The sequence below is a fragment of the Olea europaea genome, unplaced genomic scaffold, assembly GCF_002742605.1.
Source record: "Olea europaea var. sylvestris unplaced genomic scaffold, O_europaea_v1 scaffold2371, whole genome shotgun sequence".
In the NCBI taxonomy this organism is placed as follows: Eukaryota; Viridiplantae; Streptophyta; class Magnoliopsida; order Lamiales; family Oleaceae; genus Olea; species Olea europaea.
The window spans coordinates 71,920-93,832 of NW_019241848.1; the positions used below are offsets into that span (position 1 = coordinate 71,920).

The following is a 21,913-nucleotide window of genomic DNA, read 5'->3' on the forward strand; positions in this document are numbered from 1 at the left end:
AATATTAACATCTATATTTATCTATCAGTCTTTGTTCAATCAACAAACTCCCATCAATTCTCAACATTGAACACATTAACATTAGCATCAAAATATCCCAGCCCGTACATTGCACGGGCTAACACTAGTCTCTGTGTGTGTATCCTTTTTTTCAAGTCTATCACTTGTGCTACAGTAACAAGAATATCAAAGAGGCAGTTAGATTTTTTCTGTCGTTATTTCCAGTTTGGAGTTTCTATTTAATTATCAGAAAGAAGAAAACATAGCTTTCAATGCAGCTCTTACTTTATATAATCCCTCAAGAACATTACATTAAACAAGTTTATAAACAATCATTTTTCACAATACTAGTAAATCACCCAAGGCATAACAAATGTACATTAATCCATACCAACAATTTAAAGTGTGTGACCTTGATATGTAGATGATAAAAATAAAAAATAATACTTCATTGAACAAGGTCCGAACAAAGAATAACAAAGATTGTGCAGTATTCTATTTCCAGTTTAAATCTTGCCCGATATTGATGCCACAGAAGCATCTTGAATCAAATTACAAGTCGTGTTTCAGAAACTGGAAATATGTATGCAACTTCAAGACAGGTACGCGAATATCTTATGTATGGAAAATTTTCCCATGCACCCAATGGCCCACCAGAAAAGGTCATGTCTAAAAATAAAAGGAAAAATTGGTAAACAAACATCGAGAAGAGAAAACGCAAGATGTGATTGGCTTTTCCCTCTTTTGGTGCCAAGAAAAACTACCTTCGTAAGGAAGTATATTGACTAATATTGTAAGAATAAATAATTTACATGTATCAAAATGCTATTTACTTGTACACGTCACTGTACATACCAGATTTAACTCAGAAGAAAAAAGGGGTAAGGTGGATAGAAAAACGGTACGACTTTGTAAACTGTACCTCCAACAAAACCATGTTTGAGACATGTATCATAATACAAGTATTAGTCTAGTTGGACAAAAGGGGCTTAAACTTACAAGTATATGTCTGTCGGATGCATTTGTCAGGAAAAATTCTAACATACACAGTCCTGCCAAAGGGTATCCACTGATCAACAATTTCCTTTTTGTGCTAATTCAAAATTTCAGTTGGAGCATTATTAATGCAAATCCTACTTGAGCCGCCTTCTATATCCTGAAAACAGTATAGAGAAGAAAAACGTGATACATTAGATGATAACAATCAAGTTTGATTCAGGGTGGGAGTGAGGCTGTAAAGTGGTTATTCCTATGCCAACAATCATTTGAAGAAAGGATCTGCAGTTTCATAAACTAACGTAAACTGAGATTAACATAGCAGATATATAGAACAGAGTGGCAATATAGTACACAGTTGTGAAAAACTTGCTTGAGATCAACCAACTTATAGATTAGTTACGTGTTGGTCGCCAAATTCCAATTTGTTTCAATTTGATTACACTATTTCAGCTTGACCATTCCGTTTGTACCTGTTATAAAAACTAAGGGACAATCCCACGAGGTGGCAGAATGCGTGACTTAGCATTTGTTTGAGGCTAAAACAAAAGTTAATATAGCAAAGAAAATGAACAGGATCAAAAAACTTAATCCAGTTGTCCAAGCTTTCCTCAGCAAAAAAATTGAAAATTTAACATCAAACAACCACCAGGTTATGAATCTATTGTTTAAATGATTCTAGCTATTAATTTTAGCCTGCCACGGTTAACTAAAACAAAAATGTAACTTAGACTATCAAATTGAAACTAATTGTAAGCTGGGTCACCAAAATGAAACAACATTTAGATTGAGTGACTTCCAGTGAAATTTTCCCTACATAGTCCTGCTTTGGTTTTTTTTTTTTTTTTTTTGATAGGTTACATAGACCTACTTCGTAAGGACTGACCATCACAATACGACCTCAAAATAAAACCCTAACTAAGATCTCATATGCATTTTTAAAAAATGGTTCAAACAGATTATAGTAAATAGAGCACAGGACAAGATAAATACTCTCTTAACACCAAAAGATAACCAGTAAGTCCACAGACTTGGTAACTCCTTTAAATCTGTGAGGCATAGTTACGTAAATGGGACACAACACAGAAAAGCCTGCATGAATCTGATCTTTCCAATAAAGGACATAGACACGTTAGGGCACACCATGTCTATTGAAATTATACATTTACATGTCATTTTTATTTTTATTTTTATGCTTATTCGTTTTTCTATAAATTGATATTCTTTTCAGCTTTGATATTTTGCAAATAAAATCTTTTGTCTGTGAGTGTTTATTTCTTGTACTTTGTACTACTGGAAAGGAAATAAAATATTCTGTTATCAAAATTTGCATATTTTACTTATAAACGTACATCACATTATGTCATTTTTCTAATACAAAGAGTGTTAATAATTAAAATTATCCCTAAGATTATTTTCCAAAAATAAAAATAAAAAATTGTGTGCCGAACGCTTGTCCAAAGCATGTCAGAAGTGTCCCTCAAGTGTCCAAAGTTCGAAAATATGTAAAAAAACATAGCACACCACATGACGTGATGGAGCGTGTCAAATGTGTCCCTTGCATGTCAAAATTTTAAAAAATATGTAAAAAAGATAGAACACAATAATTGGCGTGCACTGGATGGTTAGGCACGTCCCAGATTGTCCAAGAAGCGTTGAAGTCTAATACATGTCAGACAGACACACCACCTAAGGAGGATTGTCCGCGCTTCATGGATTTTAATTATGAAAACAATATGACTTCAAAACATGTCCATGACTCACGAGGAGGCAAAGTAGAAAAACTCACCAAAGACAGTTGGCTTTAAACTCATTCTATACTGGCCTCCAGTTAACAGTGGACTTTTCTGGTCTCCAAGGTATCATCTGAGGAGCCGTAAGACCTGTTGAAAAATACAACATAAAGTTATTTCTTGTATAAACTGCAGCTCTAATAGCAAAGAAATCCACAGGTTAATAAGCAGATCATGTTCACCAAAACATACCTGAGATAGGAGAGGCAATTGGTGCCCGGGGAGGGGGAGGGGCAGCGGCAGCGGCAGAGGGGTGAAAACCAACTGTACTTCTAGGAGGCCTTTCCAAAGGGAATCCAGAAATTCCTGCTACAGGAAAGTTCATTAGAACTGTGCATGGGAGTGCAGTCACCGAAATCTAGTAACTACTAGCATCAAAATGCCCAAAAAACAACGTCGATCTAAGATCCAGTTATACAAAAAAATAAAATGATAATAATAATAATAATAATTAAAAAAAATTCCGAGTCTCCAAAAACCAAGACATTTACTTCTTGTACTCTCTTAAACAACTATTATGACATCATTTTAGTACTCTTTTTAAAGTAGTGCATCATTTCATTCCTTCCTTAGTAAATTTATAGTGGGAAAAAATAAAAAATAAAAATCCTCCAGGACACACTTACAACCCCCATTTTATGCCTATAAAGCTTCAAATCCAAACAATCAATCCAGAACCGGCCTCCTGAGATAATGCTCTGTATCACAAGAGAAATTGATATGCATATATTTATTATCTGTAACTAAGAAAGTCAGTAGCAGGTCTCTTATCTGTGTATTTGTATTTCAAATTAGGACAGTCGTCTTCTAGTAAGTGATACTGATATCAACACTAGAAGAGCAGAAGTTCAAATAAGTTCACAACTATTTCAAAAGGCCAAATGATACATCAAAAGTTAGCAAAAACATTTGAATTTATAGATAACCATCCATCCTTGCATCTTTGTGTGTACCCGTTCCATGAACACGCGAAGAAGTAGCAAAAATTTCATATACGACGACAATTTTCCATTCTCAATTATTATGAACCTTTATTTCTTTAAAAATTAAAATATTTTCCAGCAACATCAACCATATTCGAGACTAGAAGGAAACAGCTTTATTGGTTCATGATCATTTGTATCCAAATTTACTTTCTCAGTGCAGGCATAGAGCAGATTAATCATGATAAAAAAAAATAAAAATTGGACAACCGAAATACCAAAGGGAACTGCCATCTTTTTGCATGAAAAAAATATAAAACTCCATACGAGGAATGAATTCTATGAGAAAAAGAAGAATGAATCCATACACTATGTACTTAATGCACAACTAGGTAAAGATTCTTTTAGCACATCCTGAAGACAGTCAAATCATGGCTAATGATTTTTCCGCGTTACACAGCAAGCTTGGATCGCCGTCACAATACCTTAAAAGTTGGAAGGGAGGAAGAAACAATATACAAGGCTATATGCTTCAAAGAATTTCTATACCTAGAGGAGCTAGAGAGTATTAGAGTACTGATTTTGGATTCCCCGAAGGAAAAGGATAAAGCAGCAAGTCTCTTGAACAAGAATATATTCTGGTACATCTTCAATAATTTGATATGAACATCTTATTCAGACTGTGAGAGTTAAAAATCCCAAATGCATGTAGCCAAATTCTATCTAATAGAATTATTATTTACAGTTTTTCATTTCGTCATCATTACTCATATGTTTGGATTTTTTATTTATAGATACTTCAGTTAGTGAAGTCCCTCGTGCATAAAATTGCAACTTCCCTTTGTAAGAAATTTTATTTTTTCTCTAAGTGGTTTAAGGTAATTACAGGGAATAGTTTCTGAAATACGATTGACCTCACAATAAAAAGAACAATAAGATGCAGAACATTTCACATTGCCGAAGTCATCCTTGGTAAGGTGGAAGGAACCCATAAATTTACGCTAATTCACCTGAGGAATACTATGTAAATGAACCATCTTAAAGGGAAACCTAACAGCAGTAATAGCTGATTCTGTTTGATGTTGTGTGTGGAGGATGAGATTAGGCATTTCAGATCATAATTGGTCAAACATTTTGACCAATACCAGTGGGGACAAGAATTGAACCTGGATTAAGTCAATATTATAAATTTGCGAACTGAAAGTAACCACCATACTTAGGTGTTGCATTATGTTGAGGAGTTACTTTCAATAAATGAATTCAAAATATACATACAACAGAAGAAAAAAGCTCTCTTCATATATGCATGCAGCTAATGAAATGTTGACCATATTATATAGTAGAAGTCTCAGTAAAAGCCATTTCAACATAAAAGAGTCGTTATGAAAGATATAATAACAGAGAATTCTAATCATAGTGATTTGATTCTATATGATTGACTACTCGCCACTCTAACTGTGATAATAAAAGGAAATATACACACCTTCATTTGGAAAGGGTGAAGCTGAGCAAGATCTCCCCCCTGCCATCCAAACACTGCACAGATCATCAGAATTAAACTGATTTGATTGCACCCGCCACTGTTCATCAGCAGCATATTGCCTCGGCCCATCGGAAAAGTTTTGCAATGAGTAATGGGGATACGGGTGTTGCTGGACTGCAGTTTTTGGATATGAGATAAAATTGGGTGGGTGATTCAGATGCGGAGGACTTTGAGCAAATGATGGAATACCAGGATGAAACAGCTGTTGTCGAGAATTCATGTCCATATAAGAGCCAATGCGTCCATATTCTATGGTCCTTGACAAATTATATTCAGAGTGTTCTCGTGCATTGCCAACTCCAGCTGGAGCAAAGCAGAGTGATTGCTGCAAAAATACCTCATTTTTGACAGAAGTATCAATATGAGGCCCATGAGGAGTATTTGTAGTCATTTGAGCAAGTTGACCTCCCTGTAAAAAGAAGAGTTAATATGTAATCGTGCTCTAATAACAGAACAGGAAGTGGAACAGCCAGAAGCCTTACAATGGGTGTGCTAGCAATTTCATTTGGTAAAGGAGGTTGTGGATATGCTGCCGTGAGCGAGGAAGATATTGATGATGAAAGCCGCGCCATGTTTTGGGACATCAACGAAGGCTGTGGATGCGACGACGGTGCTGGAAGTAATGAGGAAGGACCAATGTGTGGTGGAGGAAATAGAGATCTTTGCGAAGAAGGAAGTGGTTGTGGCGGTGGGGATGGAGATGGTGAAGGTGGCAGCGGAGGTGGCAATGGAAGTGGTGAAGTGGGTAAAGGTGGAGTTGCAGGGGGAGAATCAAAAGGCAATGGTGGCGAACCCTCAGGTAGAGGCAACAACTCACAAGAATTGTTTGAAGCTGACACCGGAATCATATCTGCATCTGGCTGAATTTTAGCAGTCTCGAAAGCGCCATCATTGGACAGTGGTCTTTCGTCTTTTTGGTTTTCAGACACATCTTCCATTTCAAGCTCACCATCCACATCTTCTAAAATGCAGTGACGCTTGTCACTTGGAGTAACTGCACAATTTTCAGGATCTCCATTGACAGGCATACCTTCTGATGGTGATGCATCTGCAACTTCCTTGCACAAATTAGCCTGGATATGGTCTTCCTCTTCCTCTTCCTCTTCCTCTTCTTCAAATGCATGAGATGACAAAAGCCCATGCAATTTAAATGTCGTGTTGCTGAAAAAACAAAAGTTAGAAAGCCGAATGTGAACACAGAAACTAATATATCAATTTATAAAATCAGGCAAAGACAGATAATACTGCATGTGCCTACCCACGTACCCCTCACAAAGAACAGACATACCACCCCCACAAGAGAGCACACATGTCCAAACAACACTATATATATAAATACATTTGGTTGATTACAAGACAGTACAGATCACACAAATAAATAAATACATAATAAAAGTCATGAACAAGATGATAGGACAGGGATAATAGCACAATGGTTTGCTAAAGACACGTCATATAATCAGGTTATCAAGAAAATATCCTTCGAAAGATAGAAGCACAAGATATTGTGTCCACTGTGCCAATACCAATACCATAATATAAAAATCAGAGCAAAATGAGTAATTGCCAATACAAATAGGAACGACGGCACATAAGTATGGCAGAAACCCGTGGTTATTCAATTCAGATCCCTTGTAATCTGGCTTGCTAGGGGAAATTAACACCAAGTCAAGAGGACTGTAGATTAATAACTTATTCATGTGCAAACAAAAAAGTCTGTTGACAGATAAAACAACTACCATGATTCAGCCAAAATATGGCAGGCAATATAATTAAATATGTGAAACAGGCTCAAGACTTCTTTTTGTGCGTGTTTGTGCAATTTGTAAAACTGAGCTTGTAACAGAAAGCAGTATCGTAACATAGATGATCAAACCCACTAAAGCATGCTAGCAAGCTAGAATTCCACCAGCTATAATAAGGTTATTTAGCTGGCGACTTAGGAATGTTACAAGGTAGAACAATGATGTGCCAACACCACCTTTTTTCCTAGAAGGAATTGTGTAGAGAAAGAGTGAAGAAGGAGCAAATTTCAGTACCTCCCATACTCATCCACAAGCATTCCTTCCATTTCTCTAATAGGATCGTCTATAGCCCGCTCAGCTCGGGAAGGGTGCCTAAAGGAAAACCCAGCAGAAGCATCATCATTCACTGCACCAATATCATTCATACAGCGACGAAGAACAGATTCAGGCAAGATTTTCCTCTCAAGCCATAATCGCAAGACCTAAGGAAAGATTGTAACTCAATCATTCTGCACACAGCTGAAAGGCTCACTTTCAGATATGAACTTTAGTCACCTTAAGACATTGACGACGATTCTCATGAGCACTTGCCCCGGGCGGAGCAGCAGCTCCTATGAGACGGGATAATGCTGCTTGAACTGCAGGAATATACGAGGCTCCTGCGATTCCTGAAGGACCATAACAAGCAAGAAAAGAATTATAAACAAATATCCACCCAAAGAAGTAAGTGAGGTCTGGCAAAAGAAAGAAAGAAAAGGAACTCAAACACTATGACATCACGTACATTAACCGTTCATTGAAACCGTTGGTGAATGTACTTTCAAGAACAAGCAAGGAAAGAATTATGAACAATCTCCACCCAAAAAGGGAAGTATGGGTGGTCTGGAAAAAGGAAAGGGGGGGGGGACTTAGACAATAGGATAAAAAGCATGTCTGGATAGGCTTATAAGTAACCTATAAGCCCTAACTTATATAAGCCCACCCAAACATGCACAACATCAGGTACAAAAACATCCATAAAACAATTGCTGAATATAATTTCAAGAGTACACAACAACAAAGTAATAGGAGAAGGGAAGTGAGAATTTCTATACTTAAATGTACTCTTTAATATTTCTCTACCTTTTTGACCATGAGAGCATTGGGTTATCGAATCAACAAGGAAAAACAGGTCCACTCGGTGATGAAAGCTGGGTTCGTTTTCCAGCTTCCGAGTAAGAAGTTCCACAACCTGCATGAAACAATGCACTAAAATATAGTTGAATTGTCACAAGAAATTGCTTACATACAGAAAACATACAAAAAAGAGAATAGGTGCAACCAAAGGTTAAAAAATAGATTGCTCATTTCATGTCTACTGTTGGTTAAAAAAAAAAAATTTTGAAGCAGAACGATTACTTCAGACTACATCTTCCCTCTCCCAACTTCCTTCTTTCCTCCCCACCTTACCCCATTGTTAGAGAGTGGAATGTGGAGGAGTTTATTTCAACATAAGATCAAAGTACCATGAACCAAAGAAGTGCGTCAGGATGCATTGAGCCATGAGAATGAAAGGCAATGCACCACAACTCTCTCGGCCACAAAATTCAACCGACTATGACCTCTATAAACTAACAGCTAACTTACTCGCATTCTCATCATACAAAAACTATCTGGCAAAGATGACAATCTTTTCATTAGACGCATCAATTTTTCTTAATAATTTATTTATTTTTTATTTTTTTTGTTAAGAAACAGATTTCAGTAGTCATGTCATGAAGATAACGTTTATCCACAGAACACGAAACCTCTTAAAACAGAAACAATTTCACAAACAAAGTCAAGATTACACCACATTCTTCAATCCAAGAAAATCCTCAACTTTTTGAACAATTTCAGTCCAAAAAATTTATTATTTCTTACTGAGAATCAAAACTAATAATACATTTGTCTGTTAACATTTGTTTATGTTGATCCCAAGATATCATCACTATTTCAGATGACAATAAACACCGCACTTGCTTAATAATCATGTACTTTTGTGTTGCACTGATAGAATTGACCGAGCACAAAACTCATTAAAAATTGGGAGCTGGTTAAATCCAGAAAGTAGAATCAAACAGAAAAAATGTTGAAAGCTTTGAATTTCACAATTAGAAGAAAAAAATGATCTTGAAAAATTAAAAATATTTGCAAACAATTTTGGATAATGTATAATGGCTGGTTAAACAGTTACGTCCACCATACACAACCTGATGTAGATCAAATGGTTTTGAAACAGACATGCAATTTCGTATGTAACAGAGGATGGGACAGAAAAATGGATAACTCGCGGTAAGTAACCTTTTTAAAACAACTTACTCCAACTATGATTTAACTGTTGAATCTGATTTCCATGATATTTTGGGAGATTCACAAGTCACTACTCAAAAGAAACAGATTTGGCTGCAAAATCTCAGTCAATATCTCCTACACAAGATTTAGCAAAATTTTATATAGCCCCCGTTTGTTTCTCATTCTTTCCCCATTAACATGAAAAATATGACCAATATCTATCACATCAAGTCACCATATTTGAATTTCTATCTCTTGTGTGGAATCCGTAACGACTATATTTTTCATTCTCATTCTTACATAAATAGAAAACAAATGGGGCCATAGAATTTTCTTCATACAATCAAAAGTACAAAAAAGAAAAGTACAAGTGAATACAGAAAAGAGACATAAGAATAATTGGGGAGAATTAAAAGCTCTCTGGACCAACACCTACATAGCATCCCCAGTTCAAAGGGAACCTATCCTCGTAATGTCCCTATACTTGTTACAAGGAAAAGCTGAACTTTTGATAAATTAAACTAAACTCGTACATTAATCAGATGGATGGAAGAGGGGGCGGATGGAGAAATCCTAAGGTGCGGATGGTTTAAGCCAGGAGAGTCCGCATCTTATCTTGTAAGCACACCACTCTTTCAAGAGGATTCGCGAACAAGAAAGTATTTGAGGCACCTACATATACTTAGTTGCAAGTTGCAAACCCTCGTTCCAGATAGTGCATAGGGATCATTTCACATTCCAAGTAATAATAATATTGATTATCATAACAGCAATCATAATAATTGTTTTGTCCTAGGGAGGGGGTGGGGGTTGAGTATGTGTGGACTAATTCAATTGGGACGAATAAAAAAGGAAGATTCACATGCTGATAACTCACCTCATTGGCAATCCCATACTTTGCACAGTCAATTGCAAGACGAGTTGCTCGCCCAATGCTCTCCTTGGTCCTTGACAGTGTCTCTATCATTCCTTCAAAAGAGTCACGAGCAATAGCTGCCTCAGTACCCCCACTTAGGGAACCCCCAACAGCCCGATGACCTGAACTAACTCTCCGCTCCTCAAATTCTTCGTTGTTATGTCGATTATTTGTTGAAAATTGACGAAAATCAGAGGTAGGAGAAGTTAAAGAAGAGCAAGAATGTAATCCTTCTATACCCAGTTGGGACATGTTGCTGGCTTTCATTCCCTGTGAAGTGGGGCTGGGGCTTGGACTCGTTCCTGGTGTCTCAACATCAGAAGTCACAAGAGGAGTCCCATGAGAATTCTGCTTATGAGTTTGTCTCCTCTTTGCCTGAGCAGCAGCAATAAGATGTTTCATAGACATATCTGGGTCCAGAATTTTTAGATCAATAGAGGAACTCATCTTGGCATTTTTGCCAATAACCACCCTGAAAAATGGCAGAATGAAATGTGAGCATCAAAAATAAAGAAATAATTACTGCAATTATGATGAAAGGAGTTACCAAGATACCTTTCACCAAGGAAAGTGATACTTTCAGCTGGATTTCCCACTAGAATATCAGAATCATTGACTTCTAAATCTGTTTTTGGTGTTGTTTTCATTCTCCCCCCCAAATAAGCTGACTTGCTTCTTTCATTTGTTGTTTGATTAAGAGATGACTTTGAGCCATCAGAAATTGAAGTGACGCCAATATTGGATCCGGATGGAGCTTTTTTATGAGTTATATGAACAGGTGTCTTGCCAGAGTGTATGCTTTGCAGTTCCCCTGAAGGTTTGCTACTAGCGATAGACCATGGGGACCTCATAGGTGAAAAGACAACTGGTTTAGTCTCTCTGGAGGACATATTCGTAAAGTCTACTTGAGCAGGGCTAGAACGTACATGTGTATCATCTATTTCTCTAGCTCTCTTCTCGATGCCTTTCTGAGCAGTTGGTGATGAAGCTTTGTGGGGTATGGCAGATGATACCAGTCCCTTAGAACCATCCTCAACTGTGCCTGAACCATTCCACTCTTGTTGATCATGGAGAGAACTCTCACAGGGCACATCAATTGTTTTTGTAGAATCCAACAAGCATGGAAGAAGAGAAACCTTAGTTGCACATCCTCCATGAATTGGGGTTTTGGGCTCTTCATCACAATCATCATCACAAAGGCGAACAGCTCTCCGCTTTACTGGAAACTGTAGAGCTGAGGATCTGACTTTATCAGAAAGGCTTTTTTTAAGAGCAGAGGAATTTCCCAATCTATTTTCAGAGTGTAAAGAAGAATTAGACATGGCCTCCAATGCCCCGCAACAGTGCTTTATTGGGGGTAGATCATCTTCATTGCCACAAGAATTGGAATCTTTCATGCTTGACTGAAATCTGAAAGGCTTGCAATTTTCCGTGTTCCCTCCTGAAGTTAACCGTTTAGGCTCTGTAATACTTATGATGTCATCAAGAACATTAGTACTTTGAGAATCACTTGTTCTGTTTGTTTGGGTTTTCCCCTTGGTAGCATCACCTGCAATATCTGAAAATTTTGACCTTTTAGTAGGACATGGAACTTCATTACTTGGAAAACTTAAACTTTGTTTTCCGGGCCTACCAGTAATTTTTTCTCGGGAAACATCAACTTTATTCCGCTCATAATTGACTTCTGTGTCCTTCGGACAATCATCTGCTGAACCAAAATGTTCTTTCTCTTTTAGTAATTTTTTTTCTTTCCTTCTACCAACATCTAAACTTGACCTTGAAATATCAGCAGATGTATCATTTGTGTTGCCACCAGAAGTAATTTTTCTTTCCGTCCCATCTCCAGATTGCTCACAAGAAATATTAATGTGATGACCAGAGTTATCACATGCAGATGCGGCTGAAACAGCTCGCACACTATTTCTGTGCATTATATTCGTACCATCAGGTTTCCTCTTTGACCCAATTGCCAGCTTTAATTTGTGGCCATTTGTCAATTCACTCTGATCCCCATCAGAATGCCTCTGCTCCATTTTGTTATCACGAGAACCTTCCTTCTTAAGAAAGGAATGCCTTAACGGATAGGTAGCAGACACTGACTCCTTTGACAAATCAGTACCATAAGTCGAGAGTTTATTCCCCTTTTTTGAATACCTATACAAAGATGAGGGATTTACATCATTCGAGACTGAAAACTTCGTATCTTGACAGTCTGTCTTGCTAAGTCTATGCGATGAATGCTCTAACCCAGAGCCTTGATCACCAAGTCCTTCAATCTCTATCTTCCAATTAGGTAGATCCCTGTCAGTCTCATCTTTTATATTAACCTCTGATGCCACTTGCTCAACTGAAGGTGCTTCACACCCAAGATCCTGTTTATCAATATCATCTCCTAAGCTACTTGAACTTTTGCTCTGTATCGCTTCAAACTCTTCGCAGATTTGCTTCACTGCTTTGGCAAAGTGCCTAACTGTCTTAGTTTGGCCACGAGCACACAATCTATCTTTTACCTCATTGGTGAACGCCTGAATATCAGCAGGAGCGACAAAACCTCTGTTGAAAAGGAAAGAAAATTGAAAATATTTCTTATATTCAAAGCATACAATTATTTTAAAGAATATAAGAAGTCAACAAACATTAAAAGGGTGATAGCACAATCAATCAAGGGAAGAACTTTATCTTGCATTTTTTAATAAAACCAGGAACATTTTTAAAGGTCTAAATTAATTTCCAACTTAGAAAAACAATTATGCATCAGCCTACAAAACAAAGGGCAATCATCTGTAGTACATAGAATTATCCACCAAGCACAGATCATCTAAAGATCACCTGCTGATATTAGTTATTGCTGAGTACGGTGAAACTGAAGACTGAAGAGTAATACTATAAGCATTATACACTTACATATGTAAATCATAAATATTGCGCATGTGCTTCATATTCAAGTAATTGGAAGGAAATACCAAGTAGGTACACCCATTTAAGAGGATAATACAAGAACGGGATCAATAAATTCAAGGAATACACAGAAAAGGGAATATATCGCAGATGTATCCAAAGGATCAGTACAAAGCACAAAATGACAAAATAAAATTCCCATTGCACCACATAGTTGAATACAACAATGCTACAAAGGCTAATTGCAGTGTGATAAAGACCCATGCAAAATATAAGAAACTCATTCTTCTATTCAAATTTGTAACCACCACCAGACGAGAAATTGAACAGAAGTTTTCACAAATGAGACATTTGAAAGATTCCCATTTATGTACATTTATGTAGTCACTAATAGATGCTACTTTCACACGTGCATGTATGATGTGTATAAGATACCCCAAAGAAAAGAAAATATTGCTTCAAAAGACAATTTCTTTTTCAAATAGCGCAAGAGAAATTTATCAACAGAAATATAGAAGAGGATAGGATGTTCTCACAGACCAAAAACAATAGAAGCATCTAAAAATTATTCAACAAAAGTGTAATTCAGCTAATGAACATTCTATACAAAACTTCAACCAAAGAGAAGAAAAACGGAAAAAGAGATTCACCCAGTCCTAAACCCCCAGAGAATCTCTAATAAAGTCTTGCTCGCCATTGATTATAATAGACAAAACAAGATAACATTGTCCAAGACATTAAATCGGCCAGTTTGTCAAGTACTTACTATGGAATTCTTTATATGCTGTTACTAGAGAACGATAGGGCATCTATAGAAATGTAAGTTTGACCTTCTGATAGCACTTGTCAAGGCCATTTATTAGCAGTCAATTGTCTCCAAACATACATACTGATTTTTCCTTCATTTTGATGCACAATATAAAAGGATCAAGGAAAAACTAATACAAAGGAGGAATTCAAAGATTCTAGGTATTGCAAGAACCTTGACAATAGTTTTCAGACTTACTTCATCATTAATTATCTATATTTTGGGATATGTGTGTGTGTGTGTTTTAACATGTATATTTATAATCTCCAAAACACTGTATTTTTAGAATCTCTACAATGTGCTGTTTATGTCAAGTAAATCGTGCTAGGTTGGAAGACAATTCATGCAGTTTCCACCACAGAATCGAAGTAATTATTAGGAATTCGTGGATCTGGATTAAATTACAAGGCTTCCAATTTATGAAGGTGGAAAATTTTTGTTTTGTATTGTTCAGCAGAAATTGCTGATGTTCCTTCCGATTTTGGGATATCGGATACCATTAAATGCTAGGTGTCATGACTATGGGTTGTTCTCATTTTTTGCCTTGTAGTGGCTTGATCCTTAGCCCAGATATCATTTTCTGAAGAACCTACCCTAGACCACATTAATATCTCATGGACTCCATATAAAGTGTTTTAGGGCACTCTGTAACACCCAAAGGAAACCACTTTATTTCCTGTGTTTTGTTTCTTTTCTTGTAATCTGTCATTCTGTCCTTCACCTTCAATAGAATCATATCAGCAATAACCCCAAAAACACCTAGCCTTTGTCACACAGAATCATATACATCGAACCTAGCGCTGCATATATTAAAGTTTTCCTCACTTCCATCACCAAAGCACATTTTCCAGATATACGAATTGACCCCTGACTATCAAAAGTGGAATGAAAGTTCAACAATGCAATAATCCAACATAAATAGCTCAAAAAGGAAAATATTAATTTATCATGCCAAAACTGAAAGCAATCAGTGTCGTCATTGACAGTATTATACTTTTCCCTATTTCTCTTGCGTTCCACTAACCACACCAGTCACACTATCGTTTCAACCTAATCACTTCGACAATAGTAGCCTCAAATAACTGTATATTCATAACTACTGCTGTTGTCATCATCAAGAACAACACGAATTAATAGGAGGAGAACCTCACAAAACTTCTATGGTATAGATTGTGAAAGTAAATGCTGGGCGACAATCTACAGCAACATTTTTACCCACCACTTCTTAAAGGAAATCCCTCAGCAGCCAAATGACTTTACAGCTACATCATCGTAGATATCCAGAGATAAAACAGCAACACACTTAATTCTGCATAAATTGGAACTTGGATGTCACAAATTTCATCCAAAAAAGTTGTATCAGGACTCCCCAAAAGAAAGGGAACTAAACCCCAGAGCCGATGGGAAATTCACTTAATTTTTTTTTATTAAAAAACATGCATATTAATCATAACATAAAGACACATCACGAGAACAATGAGTTCTCTTAAAAACATAAGAAATCAATTTTAAAAAAATAATAATAATAATTAATATATGTCACATATTTCCAACCAAGGATAACTGAGGATAACGGAGATTCCTTAATCACCTTGAATGTAGAAGCCCATAAAGCAGCCAAAAATTTTGCTCTGTCCCATTAATTGCCAAACAGTTGTTCTTTTTCTTCAAAGATTCTAGAGTTGCCTTCTATACAAACTACCCAAAAAAAAAAGCCAAACCACTGTTTTTCACATAACACCACCCAACTTTTGTGAGCTAAAATCAATAGGTTTATCTAAAGATAAAGGCAAGTTTGCTAAATGAATTAACAGTTATACCTACTAGCTGAAATGCATTGAGAGGTTAATGATGTCATGAGAAGGTATGCGTAAATGCAAGGAAGAGACATCCTCTCCCAATGAACTTATGCTGTTGTTCATCAGTCATCACTATTAGTACCATGTTGCTAGGAATCGTAATTGGAGAAATACAAAGTGAAAGTTCACATTCCTAACATAAGAAACACGTGGAGAGATAAATGTGCTTTCTTCAATGAATAATTGAATTTTTTATTTGGTCAGTCAGTAACAGGAAAAGACTAAATGCTCCAAAATCCATGTTACAAATCAAGTCGATTCAGCATGCACAAGCACAGAATAAGACTTAATCATAGAGTATTTACATTTCTTCCGTGCCAAAGAATTCAACGAAATATTTCTTGGGGTCAGGGGCTCTCTCCCAGTCTTCAGGTCTGCCAATCTGTAAATTTAAAATCCACAAAATTTAGACAAGAAAGCTTATGGAACTAGCAAAAAGTTTAAATCCAGAATCAGAAACCACGTGGTAAAACAACATAGCCCATCGATAAATCTGATTATTGCACAAACGTGTTGGCACAAAAATCTTATAACGAGTGATGAAAATGCAAATTAATATTCTAACAGCAATTATCGACTCACAGGTTATATTTAACTGTCAAAACTAGAGAATAGTATTGAATGGTGCGTCATTATGATGTTAGCAAGAGGGAAGTCACATGCCCTCACTTATACATGTAATAAATGAAAGCAACCTTGAAAAGAGATAGAACCATTCCTACGTAAAGACATGACGCAATACACACCACATATACATGCATATAATGGCCCGACATAACTAACTGATTCCAAATTAATCTGGTGCACAGATTTTCTGTTTTAACCCTAATTTTTATGCCTTCTTTTAACATTTTTCCAATTGATTGAGCAACGAACGACAATTCAAAAAAATACCAAATTCAAGTAAAAATTCATACAGGCAGCTAAAACAAACCCACGTTCAGAGAGAGAACTGTATAGACAAACTAGTATGAACTTTTGATCATTTTTTCGCAATGATTCAGACCCACTGCAGATACCTCCTATATAGTAAAAAAATTTACATTCTGCGGCTTGATTATAGATTTTCCTAAAATTCTGAAGGCGAATTATTCAGATATTAACAATTAAATATCACAAATTAAGCAAATAGAAGACGAGGTTAAATAAGGAAGCAATGCGACAGAGGAACCCAAATTTGAAAATATTTAGTGTTCCTAAAAACCACTCAATGGTACCTTAGCAGGCCAAGGAGGGTAGCCCTTGACCTTGGCAAGGACGAGATCGCCCAAACTCATCTCGCTCTTTGTCCCCACGCCTTTTGCTCCACGCTTCCGGCTTGGAGCCATTGCCTTCGTTCTCCAATTTCCTTTTTTTCTCTTTTTACGGATTCGTTATTCCAAATCAAAACAAAGAAAGGAAGAACCCTAAATTGAATTCCCCATAACGTTGTCGCTTTCGCGTTCTCTCCTCCGATTTCCTTGTTCTTTCTTCTACAGGTACCGATCACACCGAAAAGCGAGAGGAGAAATTGTATTGTTCTTACGCAGAGAGATTCAGGCGGTGGCTGACGAGAGATTTTGCAAGAGAGAAGCACAGTAAAACATGTAATTGAGAGGGAAAAAGCAAGTGGTGAAGGGTAAAATTGTACTTACGGACGAGTTACCCATGCTCCCAAATCAAAAGGGATAGATTTTTATAATTTTTTCTTGATAGATTAAGCTCCGTTTGATGCCCAGTACTTGAAAATGAAAATGAAGGAAATAGTAATTTTTAAAAAAATAAGTGGTTGAAAAAGATAGAAAAGTTTTCGATTTACATGTAATATTATTTTATGAAAAATTGTGTGATTGAAAATAGGAGAAAGAAAAATGAAATGTAATGTAATTTAATTTAATGGGGATCAAACAGGGGCTTATATTAATCTGAAATTGTCAGTTAAATATAGAGAAAAATGTAGTTTTATTAGTAATCTTTTCAAAAAAGTACCCGCTAAATTTATTTGTGATGTGTGCAAGCTACTAAGATCAAAACATAAAAAATAATATCATATCATTTTCTTCTCTACCCAGCTGCTATGGACACCTAATAACCATATTGAGTTGAGCCCCTTGTCATCGACATAGCAACACTACTACATGTAATTGACATAAATAAGAGCAAGGGTGACGTTCTCATATATGGCAAAGCTACTTATTTTATCTCTTTCATCGTCGATATCTATTCAATTGATCAGTTGAAATTCCAATATTTATCACACAGTATTTTTCAATGGTCATTTTACAATTGAAATTTTTTACATATTTCATCAATATATTAATTTTTGGTGAAAGCTACAAAAAAACTAGTGGTTTTGGGAATAGAGAGTGGTAGGTTAATTGAATGGACTTTTGGCCGGGGGTTGATGTTGGGTGAGCTTGGCTAGTATTGATGGCGAGGGGAATAATGGTGACAAGTGCAGGAGATTATGGAAAGAGAGGATGGCTAAGAGAAGATGTGTTTTTTTCATTTGTTTAGATTTTTTTAGGGAAAATTGCAATCAAGGTATCAAATTTTTCGTTTATTAGCTGACTTTGTCTAAACCTTTCATTTGTGACATCGTATATACCAATTTTTTACAAAATTCGCAGTTCAAATCCAAATTGATGGTTTATGTTAGTTTGACCCCGAAAACCATAAGTTAACCTCAAAAATTAAAAATCCAATAATTTTAACCAAGTAATAAGGCAATGGTAACATTGTAACCTTATAATTTTAATATAAAAAAATAAATAAAAATTATTTAAAAAGGAAAATAAAAAATCCAATCTCCTTTCTCAATCTCCCTCAATCTCCTTACCCCAAAATCAAAATCACCTCAGCCCAATTGTCGATCGTCAACACCACCGCGGTTGCCTCTCTCTGTCCACTTCCTTTGAACGATCGCCATAAAACTCCTCCAGCCCACCAATATCACTCCCCATTGTCCACACCTTAGTCACACCTAGCGTCGACTCCTCCTTCATCGACCTGTTATAAACAACCATCGGCAACATCCCAGCCCACTCTTTCCCTGAAAATCAAAATTTTTGGACTGCAGCAGATATGCTGGAACTTCCCATTGACAACCACAGGCATAGACGACAAATCAATATTCTCCGACGTGGGTTTTTCAAAATGGGGCCATGGCTTCTGTTCCTTGCCTCCGAAAACTAGAGATAACATTGACATTTCTGTTTGAAAATATGGATCATTGGAGCGGAGGGGTGATCCAAAACGAAGGTGGGAGTGGAAAAAGTCCACCTGACTCGTTGTTGACTCGGTGTTGGATATTGATATGTGGTTGTTGCTACTTGTCATAATTTTCTTGTTGTGATTACTCTGTTTCCCATTCTGTGAACTATTGCTCTGTTCTTTGAAATTGAAGAAGAGATGAATTGAAAGATGTGAAATGAGAATGAGAAGAAGAAATTTCTTAGAAGAAGGGTAGTAAAATTTCTCCGACAACTAGGTGGAGGTGGTTTTGATTTTGGGGTAAAGGGATTGGAAAGATTGAAGAGAAGATGGGATTTTTTATTTTCCTATTTAAATAAATTTTATTTATTTTTTATATTAAAATTATAGATTTAAAATTTTATCCTAGTCTTTTCTTGGTCAAAGTTATTAGATTTTTAATTTTTAAAGTCAAATAACGGTTTTTAGGGTCAAATTAACGAAAATCGTCAATCTGGACTTGAACTGCAAATTTTGTAAATGTTTGGTATCTACGGTGGCACAAATGAAATGTTTGAGCAAAGTCTACTAATAAACTAAAAGTTTAGTACCTTGATTGCAATTTTTGCATTCTTTTATTTATTATTACAAAACGATAAATTAAGTTATTTTAGTCTTTGCTCGAATTTTCAATTTTTAAGGTAAATTGGAGAGAAATAGCAAAATAGTACTAACGGTGCGATGAAACTGAAACTTTGAGGACGAAATGATCGTTTTGAAGATTAATGACCAAGTCTCTATAAACAGCCAAGGGGCGAATAACTAGTGCCACAAAATTTTCTTGAACTCATTGTCCCAATGCTATTTTACTCAATCACATGTCAATCCATTGTCAAATAATATTTAATTATCTGGTTAAGTTTGAAATTACTTTTCTTGCATCTCAAAAATGCACATTCTTTGTTCTTTGTTTCTTCACATATCAAATTTCGAAAGAAAAAAAGAAAAAGAAAAGAAAAGGAATTAAAATGAAGAAGACAATAGCACACAAACCATTAGCCAGTCTATTTTAAATGAGAACTTCAAAAAAGTGTGGTAATATTTTTCTTTTATTTTCCTAGGAGTACTATCATATACATACTTTGTCTAGATAGCATACTTGACAAGAGATAGACACGAGTGACAAAAAATTCTTTACTAGTACTGTTGTAACGCTCTAAAAAATTCGTGTTATTTTTAAAATTTTAAGTAAAAAATAAGGATAATTCAAGTTTAAATTTAAAACTTAAACGAAACAAATTGAAAGTTAAGACTTTTATTACAGGATTTAATTTTGAAATTAATAAGCACTGTTTGATAAGGATTAAAATCAAAATTTCAGTAGATTTTAATAGAATTTGATGTAATGTGGGTTGAAAAGTTATGAAATCCATAAAATATGTAGTTAAAATCAATTATTAATTTTGACTTAAATTAAAATTTAAATTTTAATCGGTATCTAGGGGAGGCAAAAAACTTGTTAAACCCAATACCCGCGGGGTTTCGTCCCAAACAAGATGATGATTACCAGCTTAATTGAGTATTCAGGTAGGGTTCGTGTTGGGGAATTTTGCCTCGATGCGAATATGAGTAACACTCGCCCTGACAATTTATTTATTTGGTTTCGTCCCAAACAAGACGATGATTACCGGCTTAATTGAGTATTCAAGTAGGGTTCGTGTCGAGGAATTTTGCCTCGAGGCGAATATGAGTAACACTCGCCTTTACAATTTATTTATTTATTTATTTTAAGAATGCAACACTTTAAATGAAAAATTCTATGAAATTTCATTAATTCTAATAGAATATAACAACTAAGATTATTTAAGAAAAATGATAAACAATGAAAATTTTAGTTTACCAAATATGTTTGAATAATTTAACTTTTAAAAAATAAATGAATTAATTAGAAATTTTAATAATTATATTATTATATTACTTTAGTGAATGTGAGCAATAAAATGAATTATCAAAAAATAAAAAACAAAAAGAGTTAGTAAACAAGGCTAGAAATTACCCCGCGGGGCAAGGATGAGGGAACCTGCCTCGTTGCTTTCCTTGTCGATATCAAATAGGAGCTAAGCCCCTATTTGATAGTAATTTTTTATTCAAAAAATCAATTTTTTACCGTCATTTCACTATTCTAATTGTCACTTTTGACTTTTTTACTCACAGGTGGGATCCACTTTCCTTTTTAGCGATCAAAAAATCAATTTTCATAATCACTACCAAATAGACCCTAAGTAAAAAAGATGAAGTAGGGACTGAACTTTAAAATTTGAAAAATGGGACCCTTTTTTGGTAAAGTAAGCAGCCGACTTGGCGGTCATCGCACAAAACTTCCATAGTTGACGTAGTGTTGCGACTCAAATTTTGTTGTGTAGCACGTTATGAGATCTTCAAGCTTGTATGTAAGTCGTGGATTAATATTGGAGGGACGACCCTAAAAAACGTGCATAAAGAGTTAATCCTGAAATTGAATCCGTACTTAAATTTTCATTCGACGGTATTTAATCGAACAGAAGTCTGACCTGCTAACAAGGAACCGAAAAAGTTCGCTACTTAAGGCACAGCCGGGAGTTTCCCCTTCGGGGATGCCTTGTCATCACATCAACGACTTCGTCCTTTGCTATACCGAGCTGTACCGAAATGTTTGAATAGCCTATACTTAAAAGCCATGTATGTAATATATCAAAAGCTTATATGGCACATGGTATATAATTTGGATATAATGACATGACTCAAAAGAGGATAATCATCTAATTTATTGTTTTTTTAAGCATGCCATTAAATCCGTATTATATAGAAAGGGAAAAAAATGCCAAACCAATTAATCAAATATGTTAATATATAAGCACGGAGAAAGTTATAAAAATAAACACTCTTACGATAAGTGACGTGGATATTTT

General features: G+C 35.7%; 1 protein-coding gene across 2 annotated transcripts; it reads right to left on the reverse strand.

The window, feature by feature from the left end:
* Positions 1-432: 432 nt before the first annotated feature.
* LOC111381772 (ENHANCER OF AG-4 protein 2-like) lies at positions 433-17,438 on the reverse strand. Of its 2 annotated transcripts, XR_002700397.1 has the most exons (13): positions 17,012-17,438; positions 16,100-16,176; positions 10,785-12,782; positions 10,191-10,701; positions 8,123-8,231; positions 7,556-7,668; positions 7,295-7,482; positions 5,738-6,416; positions 5,196-5,664; positions 2,982-3,095; positions 2,786-2,879; positions 1,000-1,156; positions 433-669 (listed from the first exon to the last, which is right to left on the reverse strand). XR_002700397.1 is itself a non-coding variant. In XM_023005595.1 (12 exons), the coding sequence occupies exons 1-11, from the start codon at positions 17,120-17,122 to the stop codon at positions 2,812-2,814; spliced, it is 4,437 nt and encodes a 1,478-aa protein (XP_022861363.1). In that variant the 5' UTR covers positions 17,123-17,438; the 3' UTR covers positions 726-1,156; positions 2,786-2,811. The 2 variants fall into 2 exon arrangements, 1 of the variants encoding a protein (XP_022861363.1); XM_023005595.1 differs by lacking the exon at positions 433-669 and having other exon boundaries at positions 726-1,156.
* Positions 17,439-21,913: the final 4,475 nt, after the last annotated feature.

Bases quoted from the DNA above. Each gene is read 5' to 3' on its own strand.
- LOC111381772 (XM_023005595.1), bottom strand. From the start codon at position 17,122: ATGGCTCCAAGCCGGAAGCGTGGAGCAAAAGGCGTGGGGACAAAGAGC. The intron at 7,669-8,122 runs GTAGAGAAATAT...ATGGTCCTTCAG, and splicing joins ATGCTCTCATGGTCAAAAAG to GAATCGCAGGAGCCTCGTAT. The intron at 7,483-7,555 runs GTGACTAAAGTT...ATCTTTCCTTAG, and splicing joins ATCGTCGTCAATGTCTTAAG to GTCTTGCGATTATGGCTTGA.